The sequence below is a fragment of the Camelina sativa genome, chromosome 14 (genome assembly GCF_030686135.1).
Source record: "Camelina sativa cultivar CO46 ecotype springtype chromosome 14, ASM3068613v1".
Taxonomy (NCBI): Eukaryota; Viridiplantae; Streptophyta; class Magnoliopsida; order Brassicales; family Brassicaceae; genus Camelina; species Camelina sativa.
This window is the reverse complement of record NC_141893.1, coordinates 31,429,631-31,446,002: the sequence shown is the minus strand read 5'-3', so window position 1 is coordinate 31,446,002 and position 16,372 is coordinate 31,429,631. Positions and strand designations below refer to the sequence as shown.

Sequence of the window (16,372 nt, the reverse complement as noted above, 5' to 3'; positions counted from 1 at the left end):
CTTACAGAGTTTCTGAGTTCACTACGATATTCAATGACATTCGAATTCAAAAGCCTGAGCTTGCAACATATTTGGAGAAGATTGATGTTCGTTTGTGGTCACGAGCAAATTTTCCAGGAAATAGGTATGGTATAATGACAAGCAACATCGCCGAGTCTATGAATAAAGTTCTTTTAAATGCGCGTGAATATCCTATTGCTTGTTTATTAGATGAGTTGCGAAAGTTGATTTCGAAGTGGTTTATGAGACGTCGGGAGCGCGCTATGTCACAACCAACTCTGTTCACTCCTAAAGTTGAAAAAACATTGAAAAAAAGAACTGTTATTGCCAATACTCTTTATGTGCAACACATAGATGCTCATCGTAGCCATGTCACTGGCGGTGATCTTGCTTGTGTCGTTGATCTACAACAGGTACCTTTTTTTTTCGTAATTCATATATGTTAAGACTTAATTTGCTAAAATCCTTTTTCCACTTGTAATAGATGCATTGCACTTGTCGCATTTATAATATTGATAAGATTCCATGTGAACACGCTCTTGCTGCTGCTATGAAGCGTCCCAATCTATCCGAAGAAACACTCATACATCGTTACTACACAAAAATCTATTGGTACAATGCATATGCTGAGTCTATTAATCCAGAAGATGTTGAATTGGAGTCTCCGCTTGATATAGCAAACAAAAGATGTCTTCCACCGGAGGAAATTCGTGGTGCTGGTAGACCAAAGAAGTCAAGATACCTCTCTGCACTTGAAAATGCGATGGGTAAAAAACTATTCAACAAAAAGAAGAAGAAGAAGAAGTTCTGTGAGAAGTCATCAACCCATAAGTTACCTAAACATCATACATGTTCACAATGTAAAATGGCTGGGCATAATCGTGCAACTTGCAATAACATTTAATTATTATTTTCTTCAGGTGCTTTAACATATTGTTTTTGAGAATTATGCTTTGGTTTTCAGATTATCGTTACGTAGTTTATAATTCCAAAGGCCTGATACCATCGATTATTAGTGAAGTGTCATATTCATATGAAGTTGCATGTTGTGGCTACCACACGTGTTGTTACAACTTACAAGTAATACTCTCTTATTTTATATATATTGAGTCGTTTGTGTATCTTGCACATGCATGTCCTGCTTAAATTTCTTTTTGTTGTTCTGTATAGAGGCACATGAATGTCCTGCTTAAATTTGATTATTAGATATGGAAGACTGTTCAAAGCATCATTGAAAAGCATAATCATCATTTGAAATGTAAATTTTAAGTCTGTAAAAATCTGAAACACACAAAATATATGAATATTGTGATAGAAATGAAGCAGCCATAACTAGTCAAAATAAATGAAAAATCAATAGAGATGTAATAACTCATGGTCATTTGTTCCAATTGGGATTGGGTTAGAGACTGTTCGACCATCTTGCTCTGTCTCGTCAAAAATCTTAGCTGCAAGCTTCTCTCTAACCATTTTGATGCTTGTATCAGATAGAGGCTGCGTAAACTCAGCGTTTAATGCATGGCATTCGACAAAATTTATGGCACATATTCCACAGTCAACCACTTTATGCATTTGGGGAATCTTGGTCCGCGGCCGTCGGATTTTGTATTGCTCGACACACATTTTTGCCTTTTCTATTGATGATGCAGCTGCTCGAAGTAAATGTGGTAATATATGAGCTATTGGCTTTACTGCTGTGACAATATCTTCATTCTTACTACCTTTATACCCACAATCAAAGACATCAACATAGCGATTCGGGATAGAAATGAACAGTCCTACCCAATGGTTTTTATTGACATGGAGAACACCATAAATATCATCCACCTCTGTCCTCCATTTCTTTCCTGTTTTAGCAAATGCAGGTAATTCCCCATTAACGTATTCAAATCCTCCGTTAGGAAAAATAGGAAGTGCTTTTGACTCTAGAAAATCCTTGTAACTTTTGGACCAAATTGCTGTGAAATAAGCATATGTAAAAGCAATCCTCTCACTTCTAAACACTTCTGGATTCTTCATTAATCTTAATCGCAACAAGTTCATGCCACTGTTAATATGCTGTTAAAAAAAGGACATAATAGATTATCATAAGAAAGCATAATATACTTGGAAAAAACTGAAACACGTTATTATTGAATGCAATAATAACCTCTTCATTTAGCCACTTTTGAGGAGTTCGCAGAAGATGAAAAAACTCCACGCCACTTTGCTGGGAGCCAATAGGGTATTCACTACAAGGTAACAAACGTTTACTTATTAAAAAAACTGCAAAAGAATCACTACATTAGTAACATGACAGTCACATAGATAAACAACATACTTGTCCAATCGTAACCAGTCGTCTAAAACTTTAACTTTTTGATCTTCCACGGGTGCAAATGAATCATATCCATGTCCAACAATTGCCATTGACTGGTTTTCTGTTTTTGTGATACCTACAGCAGGTTGCGTACCTCTATATGGTGTTATTAGAGACGGCCCCGGCTTCGTCTCCCTTTTACTCTTCTCTCGCACAATTTTTTAGTATCATGGTTCGTTTCCATGATTTTGATTGTCTTACCGATTTTCTTCTGTTTAAATGTCTCTATATTAGAAGCAGTAGGTTGAAATATCTTTACCGGAGAAGATTGTTGCGGCTGCTCATTGCAGTTTTTTTTTGGGTCTCGTCCATCCACTATACTCTCTTCATCTGAATTGACTACTTGTGTCTTGTACCATTTAGTACATCTAAGTTAGCATGGATTTCACCCACATGAGTTTCTTCATCGTCGCTAAAATCTCTTAGCTTGTATTCTTTTAAAACCTACATATACAAGAACCATGAAATTAAATATTAAATAGTAATCCATGAAAAATAACACTTACGATATGTTAAAATTTTCATATTAAAGAACAGAAAAATATATCAAAACAAGATTCTTATTACTATGACTTACCTCATTAGTCTTTAACTTCTCACTTCACAATGTTATTTCTTTCTCGAGAAGATCAACTCTTAAGCGCATCAATTCAATGATTTGTTGCTGGTTTTTCATAGCCTCTAATTGAGCCTCAAGCACCTCAATCTTTTTTGTTTGTTGGTCGATCCTCAACTGTACCATTTCAACAGATTCACTAGAAATAATTGATGCTCTTGAATCCAATGTCTTCTTCATAGACATTGTATCCACCTCTCTTTTACGTTTCAATGATATCTTTGTATCATCGTCTGATCTGTTTTCCTCTTCAGCCTTTCCACATAATTCTTCCTTTATGTTCTCTTCCAATTGTAAATCAGTCGAACCATCTTCCACCCAAGTAACAGTTTGCAAACTTCCTTCTTTGCATATGGCTTCAAGAAGAGCATCAATTTCCTTGTCAACAACAACATCCTCCCAAACAACATAAGTTAAATGTTTGACTATAACTTTTTTGATGTTATTCTGCAATTCAAAGTAAAACACATATTAATGTTTCTCAAGATGAGACAAATTAAATCAGAACCAATAATAAAATTTGTCTCAAGCTATGATAGATTAAATCAAGACAATTGTAAAACACAAGTAACAATATACATACCTCATCATTAACTACAGTGGTATGGATATCAATGTTACTTTTCCCCTTTGTACCTTCGAACTTTAGAAGGGGAGGGCCATCAACATGTGACGGGCGACCAATCTTTGTTCCGAGACCATGAACAATTGTGTAAGCCCATATTTGAAGCTCTTGTGTAAATCCATGTATCGTGTATGATTGCGCGTTATAATCGATTCGTTTCACAGACTCAATAAGCTGTTTGAAAACTATTCTACCCCAAGGATATTTTTTGAACTTGGGCAAATCAAAAACCATCCGAGCTATTGGAGAACTAAGCCGCTTATTATCATCATAGCCTAAAATAACAGATGCTATAGATAAGTATGCAAACCGAGTTTTGTCGTCGTCATCTTCCAAAAAGTCAGTTTTACTGTGATAATTGATGCTTTTCTTGGGTTTTGGTTCATAACCAAGTGAAAACAAACGCAAAGGAAATCCTAAATTGATGTTTATTTGTGCCTCCATCCTGTAAAACATCCATAAAATTAATAAATAATCAGATAAAGTGAAAAGTAGAATAGAATCTATCCATAGATAAAAGTGTAAGAATTTAGCTGGATCGAGTTTGTTATTCTAGAAGTAAAAGAAGTAAAACCGCTAAGAACAGAGAATAGAGAATTCAATTGTTTAATAGAAATTTTAATCTAAACAAGAACAGAGGATTCTATAAACGAAATTGGAGGATAGAGGTTAATAATTAACAATGACTATTTTTACTGAATTAGCTTAAATGAGGCAATGACGAGGAACATTTTTTATTTAAGTGATACAATGCAAATTTAGTGTGTACTCTTCAAGCCAAATTCTAAATGATGAAAAGGAAACCAATTAGAAAAATATATAGCTATTGTTTTTGAGCATAGAAAAAAAAATTCCGCATGTCGCAGAATGGAAATGCAAAATGTTAAAATATTCAATCTTGTTTACATTTTCTATCATTTTTCGAAAAACTAGATCCCTTGATTATTAGCCAAAGATTATGTATATTCTAGATTAGGATCCGTTCGATGTACAGAATTTATATTTTGAAAACAAAATTTAACATAAAGATGTAATCAGTTTTATTGTAAGTAAAAACTATTTTTAGTAAGTAGGCTTCGATTGGTGAACACAATTAAAGCTGTACCACTTGTATAGTTTTGACTTTTTACCAATCATAAAAGCGTTACTAAAAACTTGATTAAAAACTTTACTCTCAGTTTTTTGGTATAGCTCTTTCTTACAGTTTTGCACTATTCTGTAATAGCTTACAGCTCCAGCTTACAGCTTTGAGTACGTTACTAATCGGACCCAGAAACATTTTTAGTTAGAGAAAATAATTACTTTTATATTCTTCTTTTTTGCTTCAATATACTAATTTACTTTTATATATTTTAAATTTGTTGTTATGTTTATTATGCTAAAATATTCATCACTATAATTATTTTCAAATCTCAAAACATAGTTTCACAATTCTCGTCTAGAATTGATTACACAATTTCTTTTTAAAAAAATTTACATAGAATCATCGGTCAAACCATCGACTACATCCATCCATTTACGAATGTAACATCTAATCTACTGTTGTAAACTAGAGAAACTCGAAAGAGATTTTATCTTCTTATTATTATTAATGAATCGATTAGTACATCATATATATAGTAGAAGGCTAAGCCTTATCTTCCTAATTCATAAACCGACTTTGACATAAGGAAGAAGGGCCGATGGGCCTTACAAAATAAGACATGTAACGGGCCGGTTATGGAAGTCCACTCCAAGTGTTTTACAACACTCCCCCGTGGATGACATAGTTGTACCGATGCTAAAGGATCAGCGTAATACGCTTGGGGGTGCTGCCTCATTAAAACCTTACCAGGAAAACCCAGTGGGACAAAAGCATGGTGAAGGAAAAAGAGTACAGCCCGCATTGCTCCCCCTGTTCTAAGCATCACTAAAAGTCCTTAAGTCACCACATTCCAATCTGGTGCGTGAGCTTCTTGAATGTTAATGTCGGTAATGATTTGGTGAAGAGATCGGCTGAGTTGTCGCATGATTGAACTTGTACCAATTGAACTTCTCCGGCCTTTTGTAGTTCATGTGTGAAGAAGAAATTTGGCAAAATCTGCTTCGTCTGATCTCCTTTGATATATCCTTCCTTGAGTTGTGCGATGCAGGCCGTATTGTCTTCATATAGTATCATCGGCTCCTTATCGTCGGCCATGCCACAATTTGTCCTGATATGTTGAGTCATCGATCTCAACCAAACACACTCACGGCTGGCTTCATGCATTGCCAAAATCTGCGCATGTTTAGATGAAGTGGCCACAATGCCCTGCTTCATAAAACGCCACGAAATCGCTGTATCACCGTGTGTAAACACATAGCCGGTTTGTGACTTTGAGTTATGTGGATCCGATAAGTAATCTGCATCAGCAAAACCAACTAAACATGTTTGATACCGTTCCAGTGCCTTTGGGTCGGACAAGAACTAGATCTTGCTAGGAGGTTCACGGCAAAAATATGTCCGGTCTAGTGTGGCTAGCCAAGAACATTAACGCTCCTATAGCAATGAGGTATGGCACTTCCAGACCGAGAACTTCTTCATTGTCCTTATTTGGACCGAATGGATCTTTATCCAAATCAAGGCTCCTTACAACCACTGGGCTAGTCAATGGGTGAGCCTGGTCCATATTAAACCTCTTGAGTAGCTTTTCAGTATATGCCATTTGATGCACAAGGATTCCATCATTTATGTACTCAAGCTGCAATCCCAAACAGAACTTAGTTTTACCTAGGTCTTTCATTTCAAACTATTTCTTGAGATAATCAAATGTTTGGGCGATTTCCCCAAAGGTTCCTAGGATATTCAAATCATCCACATATACTGCTATGATTACAAATCCTTTGTTTGCAAACTTCTTTATAAAAATACATGGACTGATGGGATCATTCTTATAGCCCTCTTTGGCTAGGTACTCACTTAGTCTATTGTACCACATACGCCCACTTTGTTTCAGTCCATAAAGGGATTTGTTTAGCCTTATGCAGTATTGTTCTCGAGAAGCACTCTTATCTTTGAGCTCAATACCCTCTGGTAATCTCATATAAATCTCATTATCCAGTGGACCATATAAATATGAGGTTACAACATCCATTAACCGCAAATCCAGTTTTTCTCTTATAGCCAGACTTAGGAAATATCTAAAATTCGTTGCATCCATCACAGGGGAGTATGTCTCCTCATAATCTATTCCTGGTCTTTGAGAGAATCCTTATGCTACAAGTCGTGCCTTATATCTCACGATTTCATTATTCTCAATTCTCTTTCTTACAAAGACCCACTTATGTCCAACTGACTTTATATCGAATGATGTCCTTAAGATCGGACCAAACACATTCCTTTTCTTTAATGAATTTAACTCCACGTCAATGGCTTCTTTCCATTTTAACCATTCTTTACTTTGAGTGCACTCTAATATAGACATGGGTTCATGATCCTCATTTATTTCAAGTGCTACCTTGTATGCAAATATTTCATCGATGTCGACATATTTACGGTTCCATTGTATTCCAGACATGATATAATTGATTGAGATCTCATTATTATCAATACCTTCAGGAACTTGACGTTCAGCGTTCCAAACCTCATTCGGTGCCTCAGGATTTGCCGCGGACATGTCTATAATTTCCTTAAAATCGGTTTTATTTGCACCTTTCTTAGATTTCTGAGGGTTCTTATCTTTGGAACCTAATGGTCTACCACGTTTCAAACGAGCCTTAGACTTTGTAGCAACTTGATTATTGTGTTCCTTTTGAACATCAATACGTACTGGTGCATTACAAGCTGGTATGTACGATTTTGTTACTCTCTTTGGGTCAGCAAAGGAATCTGGCAATTGAATAGCTAGCTTTTGCAAATGTATAATCTTTTGGACCTCTGCATCACATGCTAGAGTCTGAGGATCTTGCCAATTTAAGAATGTTTGATTCCATGATAATTCTTTAACCAGCTTGTTATTCTCTCCACCCAACATAGGAAATTCGGATTCAGCAAACTGACAATCCGCGTATCTGGCCTTAAATAAATCACTCGTAGTTGGTTCAAGATACTTAATTATGGTGGGAGAATCATATCCAACATATATTCCCATCCTCCTTTGAGGTCCCATCTTAGTTCTCTATGGTGGAGCAATTGGTACATAAACGGCACACCTGAATGTTTTTAGATGGGATATGTCTGGCTCATGACCCGTTAATAACTGGGATAGCGAATATTTATGCTCACTAGATGGCCTGATGCGTATAAGTTCTGATACCTGTAATACTGCGTGTCCCCAAGCCGACACAGGAAGCTTCGACCTTAGGAGTAATGGTCGAGCAATCAATTGGATCCGTTTAATGAAGGATTCAGCTAATCCATTTTGTGTATGTACATGTGCCACGGGATGTTCCACACTTACCCCCCATGGACATACAATAAACATTAAACGCTTGGGATGTAAATTCACCAGCATTGTCTAGACGTATAGTCTTAAGTGGAAAATCTCTTTAGTTATTTTGCATGGTGATGGCCTTATAATGAGTTTCCCTTGTGTACATACAACACACGTGAGATTTTTAGGGATAACTCTTCTCTCTTTTAGGGTGTGCCCATGTGAATTTAATATCAGCATACGCATCATGTTAGAACCCGGATGGCCAAGCTGGTCATGCCATAAGTGAATTGTTCATTGAACATCTTGTTCATTGCCATTTTAGCTTCTATCATATTAATCTTAGCATGGTAAAGACCAGTAGCTAGTGCGGGTATAGTCTCTAGGACTTTCTTATGTCCTTGGATGATTTCAGTAATATATAGGAACTCTTTGTTTCCTTCACCCTTTGTTCAACATGGAAACCATTCAAACGAATGTCCTTAAAACTTAATAAGCTTCTCTTTGAGCTGGGTGAATATAAGGCATCACTTAGTTCAAGATGTGTGCCATTTGGTAATAAAATATGTGCCTGGCCGTAGCTTTCAATTAAACTTGCTATACCCGCTATTGTGCTAATATTGGCATTTTTCAAAATGAGATTATGCAAAATATCTCTTATCTTTCAAAATTGTGTGGCTTGATCCACTATCCACCACAATTATATTTTTGTCCTCAACCATTTCTCAATATGGACAAGAATTATGTTTTAGCCATAAAAGCATAACAAATGCATATTTAAAGGTAATAATATAACTGAATTTAAACCAAAATCATAATTCAATAAAAATCAAAGCATAAAACAGAAAAATTAAATCAAGACAATTTTAAATTTAATTATCCTCTCCTAGACAATCTGAAGTCTTATAATCCAATTGGTCATCATTCTCATGGTCGAAATCTTCTTCACCATTGAGATGAACCAGGTTAGCTTATGGATTCTCTTTTTTTTTCAAACTCTCTTTATAGAGATCAACAAGGTGCTTAGGTGTTCTGCATGTCTTTACCCAATGATTCTCCACACCACATCTATGGCAAATGGATTTGGTCTTATGTTGCGGTTTGAAAATTCCGCGGCCTCTACCTCGAACACGACCGAAGTCTGATCGATTCCCACGGCCATGACCATCATAAATATTTCCTTGGTAATTGCCACGACCACTACGTCCTCTACCACGGCCACGACCATGATACTTGTCACTATGGACGTAGTTGGACTCTTTAATTTCTTTAGGCCCTTGAGGCTCTTTCTTGGTCATATCAACACTATGGGCTTCTGGTAATGGGGCAGAACCAGGAGGTCTCATTGCAATGTTCATTAGTAATAACTCATTGTTCTGCTCAGCAAATAGCAAACAAGAGATTAGACTTGCATGTCTTAAATCCCTTTTCACGATATTGTTGCTGAATCAGTATGTTATTAGTGTGAAAGGTTGAGAATGTTTTCTCTAGCAAGTCTTCCTTAGTAACTTCCTTACCACATAATTTCAAGATCTGAATTAGCTCTGAATAGCTCTGAATTATACTCATCCACGGATTTAAAATCCTGGATCCTTAGATTTTTCCAATCGAATTGATCCTTTGGTAGGAGCACCGTCTGTTGGTGTCCATATCTGTTTTTCAACTCTGTCCAAAGGTCAAGAGGATTCTCTATGGTAAGGTATTGGTTCTTGAGACTCTCAGCAAGATGATGGCGTATGTGCAAAATCGCCTTATATCTATTTTTCTCAGTGCAATTATTATCATCCTCAATGCACTCACATAGGTCTTTTAATTTGAGGTTAATCTTAGTATCTAATGCCCATTATAAAATACAAAACATGCATCCGATTATTATCATGCGGTATTTGAGACCGAACCATGCAATTATTTTAGTCTTAGTCCATGCGGTATTTAAGACCGAACCATGCCAATTGTTTTAGTCTAGGCCATGCGGTATTTAAGACCAAAACATGCCATTATATCAAACTAGGCCATGCGGTATACGAGACCGAAACATGCCGATTTTAGTAGATAATTTCTTGTCTTTTATCACATAATTTCGTGGTTAATATGCATGAAAACAATCCTAGATATAATCTAGTATGAAACAGGAAAATATGCACATAATTTTCAGTTTTAGAAATTTTCCTATTCTTAGATAAGATTTCATTTTTCTTAAATTTTCCTTTTTCTTTAAACAGGATAATGATAAAATTTTAAGGAGACAAAATTCTCTAGGATTTCCGATTTCAAGGATTAATTTTTAGGGTTTTAATTTTAAACAAACAACCAAGAACAATTGGATTTAAACTTAGAACAAACAGATTAATATTTTCGATTTTAGGTTTCTAGTTCTAAGGTTTTCATGCAACAAGTAAACAAGCAATAACAACCAGATTTTAAATATATCATGATCAGTTCAATTGCAATCAGTCTAAGAAATCCTAAACCTCAAGCAATCGAATTTTAGAGTTTTAGAGTTTTAGGGTTTTAGGATTTCAAAGCTTAGGGTTTTTTGTTTGTTGATTGTTTACTTATAGATTTTAGGGTTCCATTAGATTTAAGAGATCAGGTTCGATTCATAGGTTCTAAGAGGGTTTGATTTATTTACCTTCCACCGTTTGGAGGTTGACTGGAATTGAACTGGGAGCTAAAGACCTCGGTTTTACTTTTAGCTTGATCACGAACCTCGGCCTAGGTAAGAAGAAGAACCGATCACGAACACAGGTTGCTCACGAACACGAACAGATCTCCGAACAGGGACTAACCACGAACAGGAACCGATCGCCGAGCTTGAACGGACAGGGGTTTTGTGCGGCGGCGGTTTTAGGGTTTAGGGATTTTTCTCAGTTGGAGTTTAGGGCAAACTCGTGCTGACAACGTATTGTAAACTAGAGAAAATCGAAGGAGGTTTTCTCTTCTTATTCTTATTAATGAATCGATTAGTACATCATATATATAGTAGAAGGCTAAGCCTTATCTTCCTAATTCCTAAACCGACTTTGACATAAGGAAGAAGGGCCGATGGGCCTTACAGAATAAGACATGTAACAGGCCGGTTATGGAAGTCCACTCCAAGTGTTTTACAACATTTACCACTAAAAATGTGTGTTTTACACACAATTATTTTTGACCGCTAAAGATTCCTTTAACAACCACCTCCAAAATGTATTTACAAACACATTAACCCAACTATATATCTCTTTTACTTTCACTTTTACATAATTTATTTACATCTAAAATTGTTAACTCAAAAAGTATATCATATAGCAATAGTTGATAACATATTCATAAGAAATACTAAGAGAAACAAATGTATGCTCAATTACTATGAGTCTATGACTTTATTTAAAAATAAAATTATAAATTAAGATACACAATATGAAAAAGTTAAAAGTAAATTACAATTGTCAAGGGGATGCAGCCATAAGGGTGGCAGAGGAGATGAAGATTCTCCTGATGGGGCAGGGGCTTCCCTAGATACCAATAGCTCATGGGGCTGCGTTCTTGAGGATGGAAGAGGAGATGGGGGTTCTCTTGATATTGAAATCTCGAGGGTGACGATCCGAGGGTGAGATGGTATGCCTCGAAAATGGGGTCTAAGAAGGAGATCAGTATGGCTCGAAGACTGGGGATCTGAGAGTGAGATCGGTTTGGCACGAAGGTTGCAACCTAAAAGTAGATGAATTAGGGAAAAAGTGTCAAGAACGTGGGGATAAGCATAGTAACCGGATGCTGATCTAGTAGAATGATGGGGGTTCAATCAAGGATTTCCCCTTTGGTCTCGACTGGGAGGGTCAGGATTATGCTGGACGAGGGGAGGAGGATAATTGGGCTGACTAGTGGGGTCGGGTTATGGTGCGAACTGTTACAACAATGGTTTTAGATTCGAGGAAGAATCTGTGTTAGTGGAGGATAATTGTAAAAACCGTGTTCTGGGAATAGAATTGTGATGTGTGGAGAAAACCAAGAGAGTTGTTTTTAACTATTTCGGTTTAATTAAATCTTAGTTTAGTCTAAATAAACCAAAAATCCTAATTTTTTAATAAGTCTCGACGCCCCTTCTCTTTGCTACTGTTGTTGCGGACTTCATGCTTGGTCTGTGAGAAAAACAAAGAGAGAGCTACAAATTTATCATGGGATATTTATTGATATGAGCCTTTGTTGGACCAAATCTTTTTAAATTAGGGCTTATTGTCCTCACTCTCAAATATAGGTATTTTTGGTTTAGATAAAATTCAGTTTTGCCCCTCTGTGTCTTTTCCTTCCTTCTCTTCACGACACAACAACAAAAAAAAAAAATTTCAGCCACCGATCAAAATTGTTGTTTCTTCTTCTGACCAAAACCATGGCTTCTCACCTTCCCATCAACACCATCTCCGCCACTTCCAACACCAATTATTTAGCCTCCAAAACACAAAATCTCTATCAACAAAATTATTGCTTCTCTGATCCAATAAATCCAAAATCATGGCTTCTCTGATCCATTAAACACAAAACCTCTCTCAATATCTATTTTATTTTGCATGAAGAAAGCTAAACCCTAACGAGATACTATCTAGTGAACCCAAAGATTTCAAATCATAAACACTAAACCAATCAAAATTCCTCTTCGATTTTTGTGAATCAAATTAAGAAACTACAGAGAAGGAGGAAGATAATCGGATATGACCATTCACGGATCATTCATGACGGTTGGCAGACGAGAGAGAAAGAGTCGCAAAATAGAGAGAATTGTTTACAAAGACAATTTCGTCTTTTTATAAATATTAAAATGTCTAATTTTGTGAGTCTTAGACAATTAGTCCTAAACCCATAAGAATCTGAGGAAAAAAGTCTCAACTCTGTAATTGATCCAACTTATTATATATGTTAACCTTTTTAAATTTGCAAAAATTTGATGGCTATCTTGTAGATTATTTCTAAGATATTTTTTATGTCAGCCTTTCTAAATTTGTATAACTTTGATTGTTATTTTGTAGATTATGCAACTTATCTTGTTTGATATTCCAAGTCTTGGTTTCTTGACAACCTATGGTGCTTTGATTCTCTTCTGGGCTGGAATTTACCTCATGGTAAATTCTTAATCTTATTATTCTTTTTCCTTCTTTGGTTCCGATATTTATAACTCCACACTCTTTGACTGGATAGTTGCGTTCCTTACCCACCGATGGACTTACGTCAAGCTTCTTCACAATTAATGCAATTGTATATGTTGTTTAGGTATATTTGATATATATAATTTTGTTTGTGAAATCTGAAAGAAGTTCGGGAAAATTCAAATTGTAATTTTGTTTTTGTGCTTGGGTGTATAACTTTCAGATATCTCTTTGGTTGGTTTTGTTGTGGAAGCCTGTTGTAGTTTTGGTGATCATATCTAAGATATTCTTAGCAGGTAATCTATTTTTCTCGCTATATAGTACTTGTCTCAACTCTCTTGTGAGTATAGGTGTTTCATTGTTCGTTGCCCTTGGGGTTCTACTTTATGGTGGAAGGTAAATCTGTCGCCACTTGAATATGTACTACATTTGACATTTGACATATTACATATGAAATTTTGTCGCCAATAGTCACCATTTAATACCTACGATCATCTTGCTTGCATTCTTGTTCTCGTATATGTGTAGACTAGATTATCTTGGTGCTAAAGCCAAGTAAATTTGTGTGCCATTTTTATACGTTGAAGAACCGGTACAAAACCATTCGCAGAAATTTTACGACTTGTTAGATAATGCAAAAAACTCCTTTATATGATGGTTGTCGTGAAGGTCACTCGCAATTGTCATTGGCTGCTCGAGTCATGCAAAATAAGGCGGAGTATAATATGAGTGAAAAGTTAGTAGATTCGGTTTGCGGAATTTTGAGGGATTACTTACCAGAAGGCAACCAGTCTACCGGTTCACATTATGAGACAGAGAAATTGATGCGTAATTTGGGCCTTCCATATTATAAAATTGATGTTTGCATTAACAATTGTATGATTTTCTGGAAAGAAGACGAAAAGGAAGAGACATGTCTATTTTGTGGTTCACCAAGATGGAAGCCTAAGGAGGACCGACGGAGAACAAGAGTACCATATAGTCATATGTGGTATCTACCTATTGCTGATAGGTTGAAGAGAGTGTATCAGAGCCAAAAGACTGCAGCGGCAATGAGATGGCATGCAGAGCACCAATCAAAAGAGGGAGAAATGAATCATCCTTCTGATGCGGCGGAGTGGAGATATTTCCAAGAACTTAACCCTCGGTTTGCGGAAGAACCCCGTAACGTCTACCTTGGATTATATACCGATAGGTTCAATCCATTTGGCATGTCTCGTAATCATTCATTGTGGCCTGTGATCTTGACTCCATATAATTTACCCCCTAGTATGTGCATGAATACAGAGTACTTGTTTCTTACAATTCTGAATTCTGGGCCAAATCATCCGCGAGCTAGCCTCGATATCTTCCTACAACCTCTGATTGAGGATTTAAAAGAGTTGTGGTCTACTGGAGTCGATGCATACGATGTGTCTTTGAATCAAAACTTTAATCTAAAGGTAGTACTAATGTGGACGATAAGCCAAGTAAATTTGTGTCCTTGTATGTCTATCTTCTGGCAGGATTTTCCTAATGTTTTATCGGTTTCAGGCCTCTGGGCCTGTAGAATCTAAAAGGCGTAGAAGGAATATGAAAGAGGTGCAACAATATTAAATTGTACAAAATCACAGTGCATATGTAACCAATCCAATTTTAATATATATTATGACGCTTCTTGACTCTTTTCCACTCTTTCTGTCTTATGTACGGTAGATGGGTTGTGTGACAATCATATGCTTTACGTCTTTCCTCATCTGATGTATCATGGTAAAGACACACACACACCTACACATGTTGCGTGGTTGATCGGAACAGATCATATATTCTACAATTGGTATCAGAGCCACTTAGGTTGGTAACGAAGTGTTTGTGAATCGGAGATGTCTGGGGTTCTGATCGCGGTGTTTGATGGTTCGGGAGATTTCTCTTTGTGGAAGACGAGGATACGAGCTCATCTAAGTGTGATTGGTTTGAAAGATGTGTTGGTAGATAAGCCTGCGTCTCCAGCGCTTACTGAAGAGGAAGAACAAGATCAAGAAAAGAAAAAGAAGTGTGAAGCAGATGAAGCAGCTAGGATGGAGCGATGCGATAAAGCAAAAAATGTGATCTTCTTGAATGTCGTAGATAAGGTTTTGAGAAACATTGAGCTATGCGAAACAGCAGCGGAGGCGTGGTCCACGCTTGAGAAGATGTTTATGCCCATGTCTCTTCCGCATCGGGTGTATTCACAGTTAAATTTCTATACATTCAAGATGCAAGATAATAAGAGAATTGACGACAACATACACAATTTCTTGAAGATTGTTGCGGATTTGAATCATCTGTAGATTGAAGTTTCTGATGAGGTACAGGCTATAATACTGTTAAGTTCTCTTCCAGCAAGATTTGATAGTTTGGTTGAAACTTTGAAGTATAGTACTGGTAGATAAAAGCTTCGGTTAAATGATGTAATGGTAGCAGCTCGCGATAAAGAGAGAGATGTTTCTCAGAATATTAAATCAGTAGTTGAGGGTCATTTTGCTAGAGGAAGATCAGAAGAGATGTATACTGGTCAGGCTAACAAGGGAAAAGGTAGATCTCGATCTAAGTCCAAAGATGGTAAAAGAGTATGCTGGGATTGCGGTAAAGAAGGACATTTCAAGAAATAGTGTTACAAGTGGATTGAAAAGAATAAAGGCAAGGCTCAAGGATCATATAAAGGAGAAGTCGAAATGGCTAAATCAGGTGGAGATGTTGATCATGCTATGGTTCTGAGGGCAGTTGATGAAAGTTTGGTTGCATCTGGGAGTAAGACTGATGAGTGGATCCTTGATACCAGATGTCCTTTTCATATGACGCTGAGGAGAGATTGGTTCTCTGAGTTCAAGGAGATAGATTCCGGTTTTGTTATGATGGAAATGATTCAATGTCACAGGTAAAAAGAATCGGTAATGTCAAGATTAAGAATGCAGATGGAACCTGTGTGGTCTTGATGGATGTTAGATATATGCCTACGATGTCTAGGAACTTGATATTGTTAGGTACTCTCGAGGATAAGGGGTGTTGGTTCAATTTACATAATGGTGTGCTTGAGGTGATCATGGGTTGTTCTACACTTTTAAGAGGTCTCAAGAGAGGAACTCTCTATATTTTGCAGGGAAAGACGGAACAAGCTGAGTCACATGTGTCGGAAGTGTCTAAGGATGAGACAACTCTCTGGCATAGTCGTTTGGGTCACATGAGTCAAAAGGGACTGGAAGTGCTGGTTAAGAAAGGGTGCTTGAAAAGGGATGTGATCAA

The 16,372-nt window shown here is 36.7% G+C and overlaps 1 protein-coding gene across 1 annotated transcript; it reads right to left on the bottom strand.

Annotated features, from left to right (window-relative positions):
- Positions 1-1,353: 1,353 nt before the first annotated feature.
- On the bottom strand, positions 1,354-9,349 carry LOC147928866 (uncharacterized). Its single transcript, XM_087486297.1, has 7 exons — positions 9,115-9,349; positions 3,559-3,875; positions 3,099-3,422; positions 2,716-2,803; positions 2,321-2,435; positions 2,150-2,231; positions 1,354-2,058 (listed from the first exon to the last, which is right to left on the bottom strand). Exons 1-7 carry the CDS (start codon positions 9,347-9,349, stop codon positions 1,354-1,356), a joined length of 1,866 nt encoding a protein of 621 aa, XP_087342423.1.
- Between the last annotated feature and the right edge of the window lie 7,023 nt (positions 9,350-16,372).

Coding starts and splice junctions, on each gene's coding strand:
- LOC147928866 (XM_087486297.1), bottom strand. CDS start 9,349: ATGAACATTGCAATGAGACCTCCTGGTTCTGCCCCATTACCAGAAGCC. Junction 2,436..2,715: donor TAACTTAGATGTACTAAATG/GTACAAGACACA, acceptor AACCTGCTGTAG/GTATCACAAAAACAGAAAAC. Junction 2,059..2,149: donor AAAAGTGGCTAAATGAAGAG/GTTATTATTGCA, acceptor TTTTTTTAACAG/CATATTAACAGTGGCATGAA.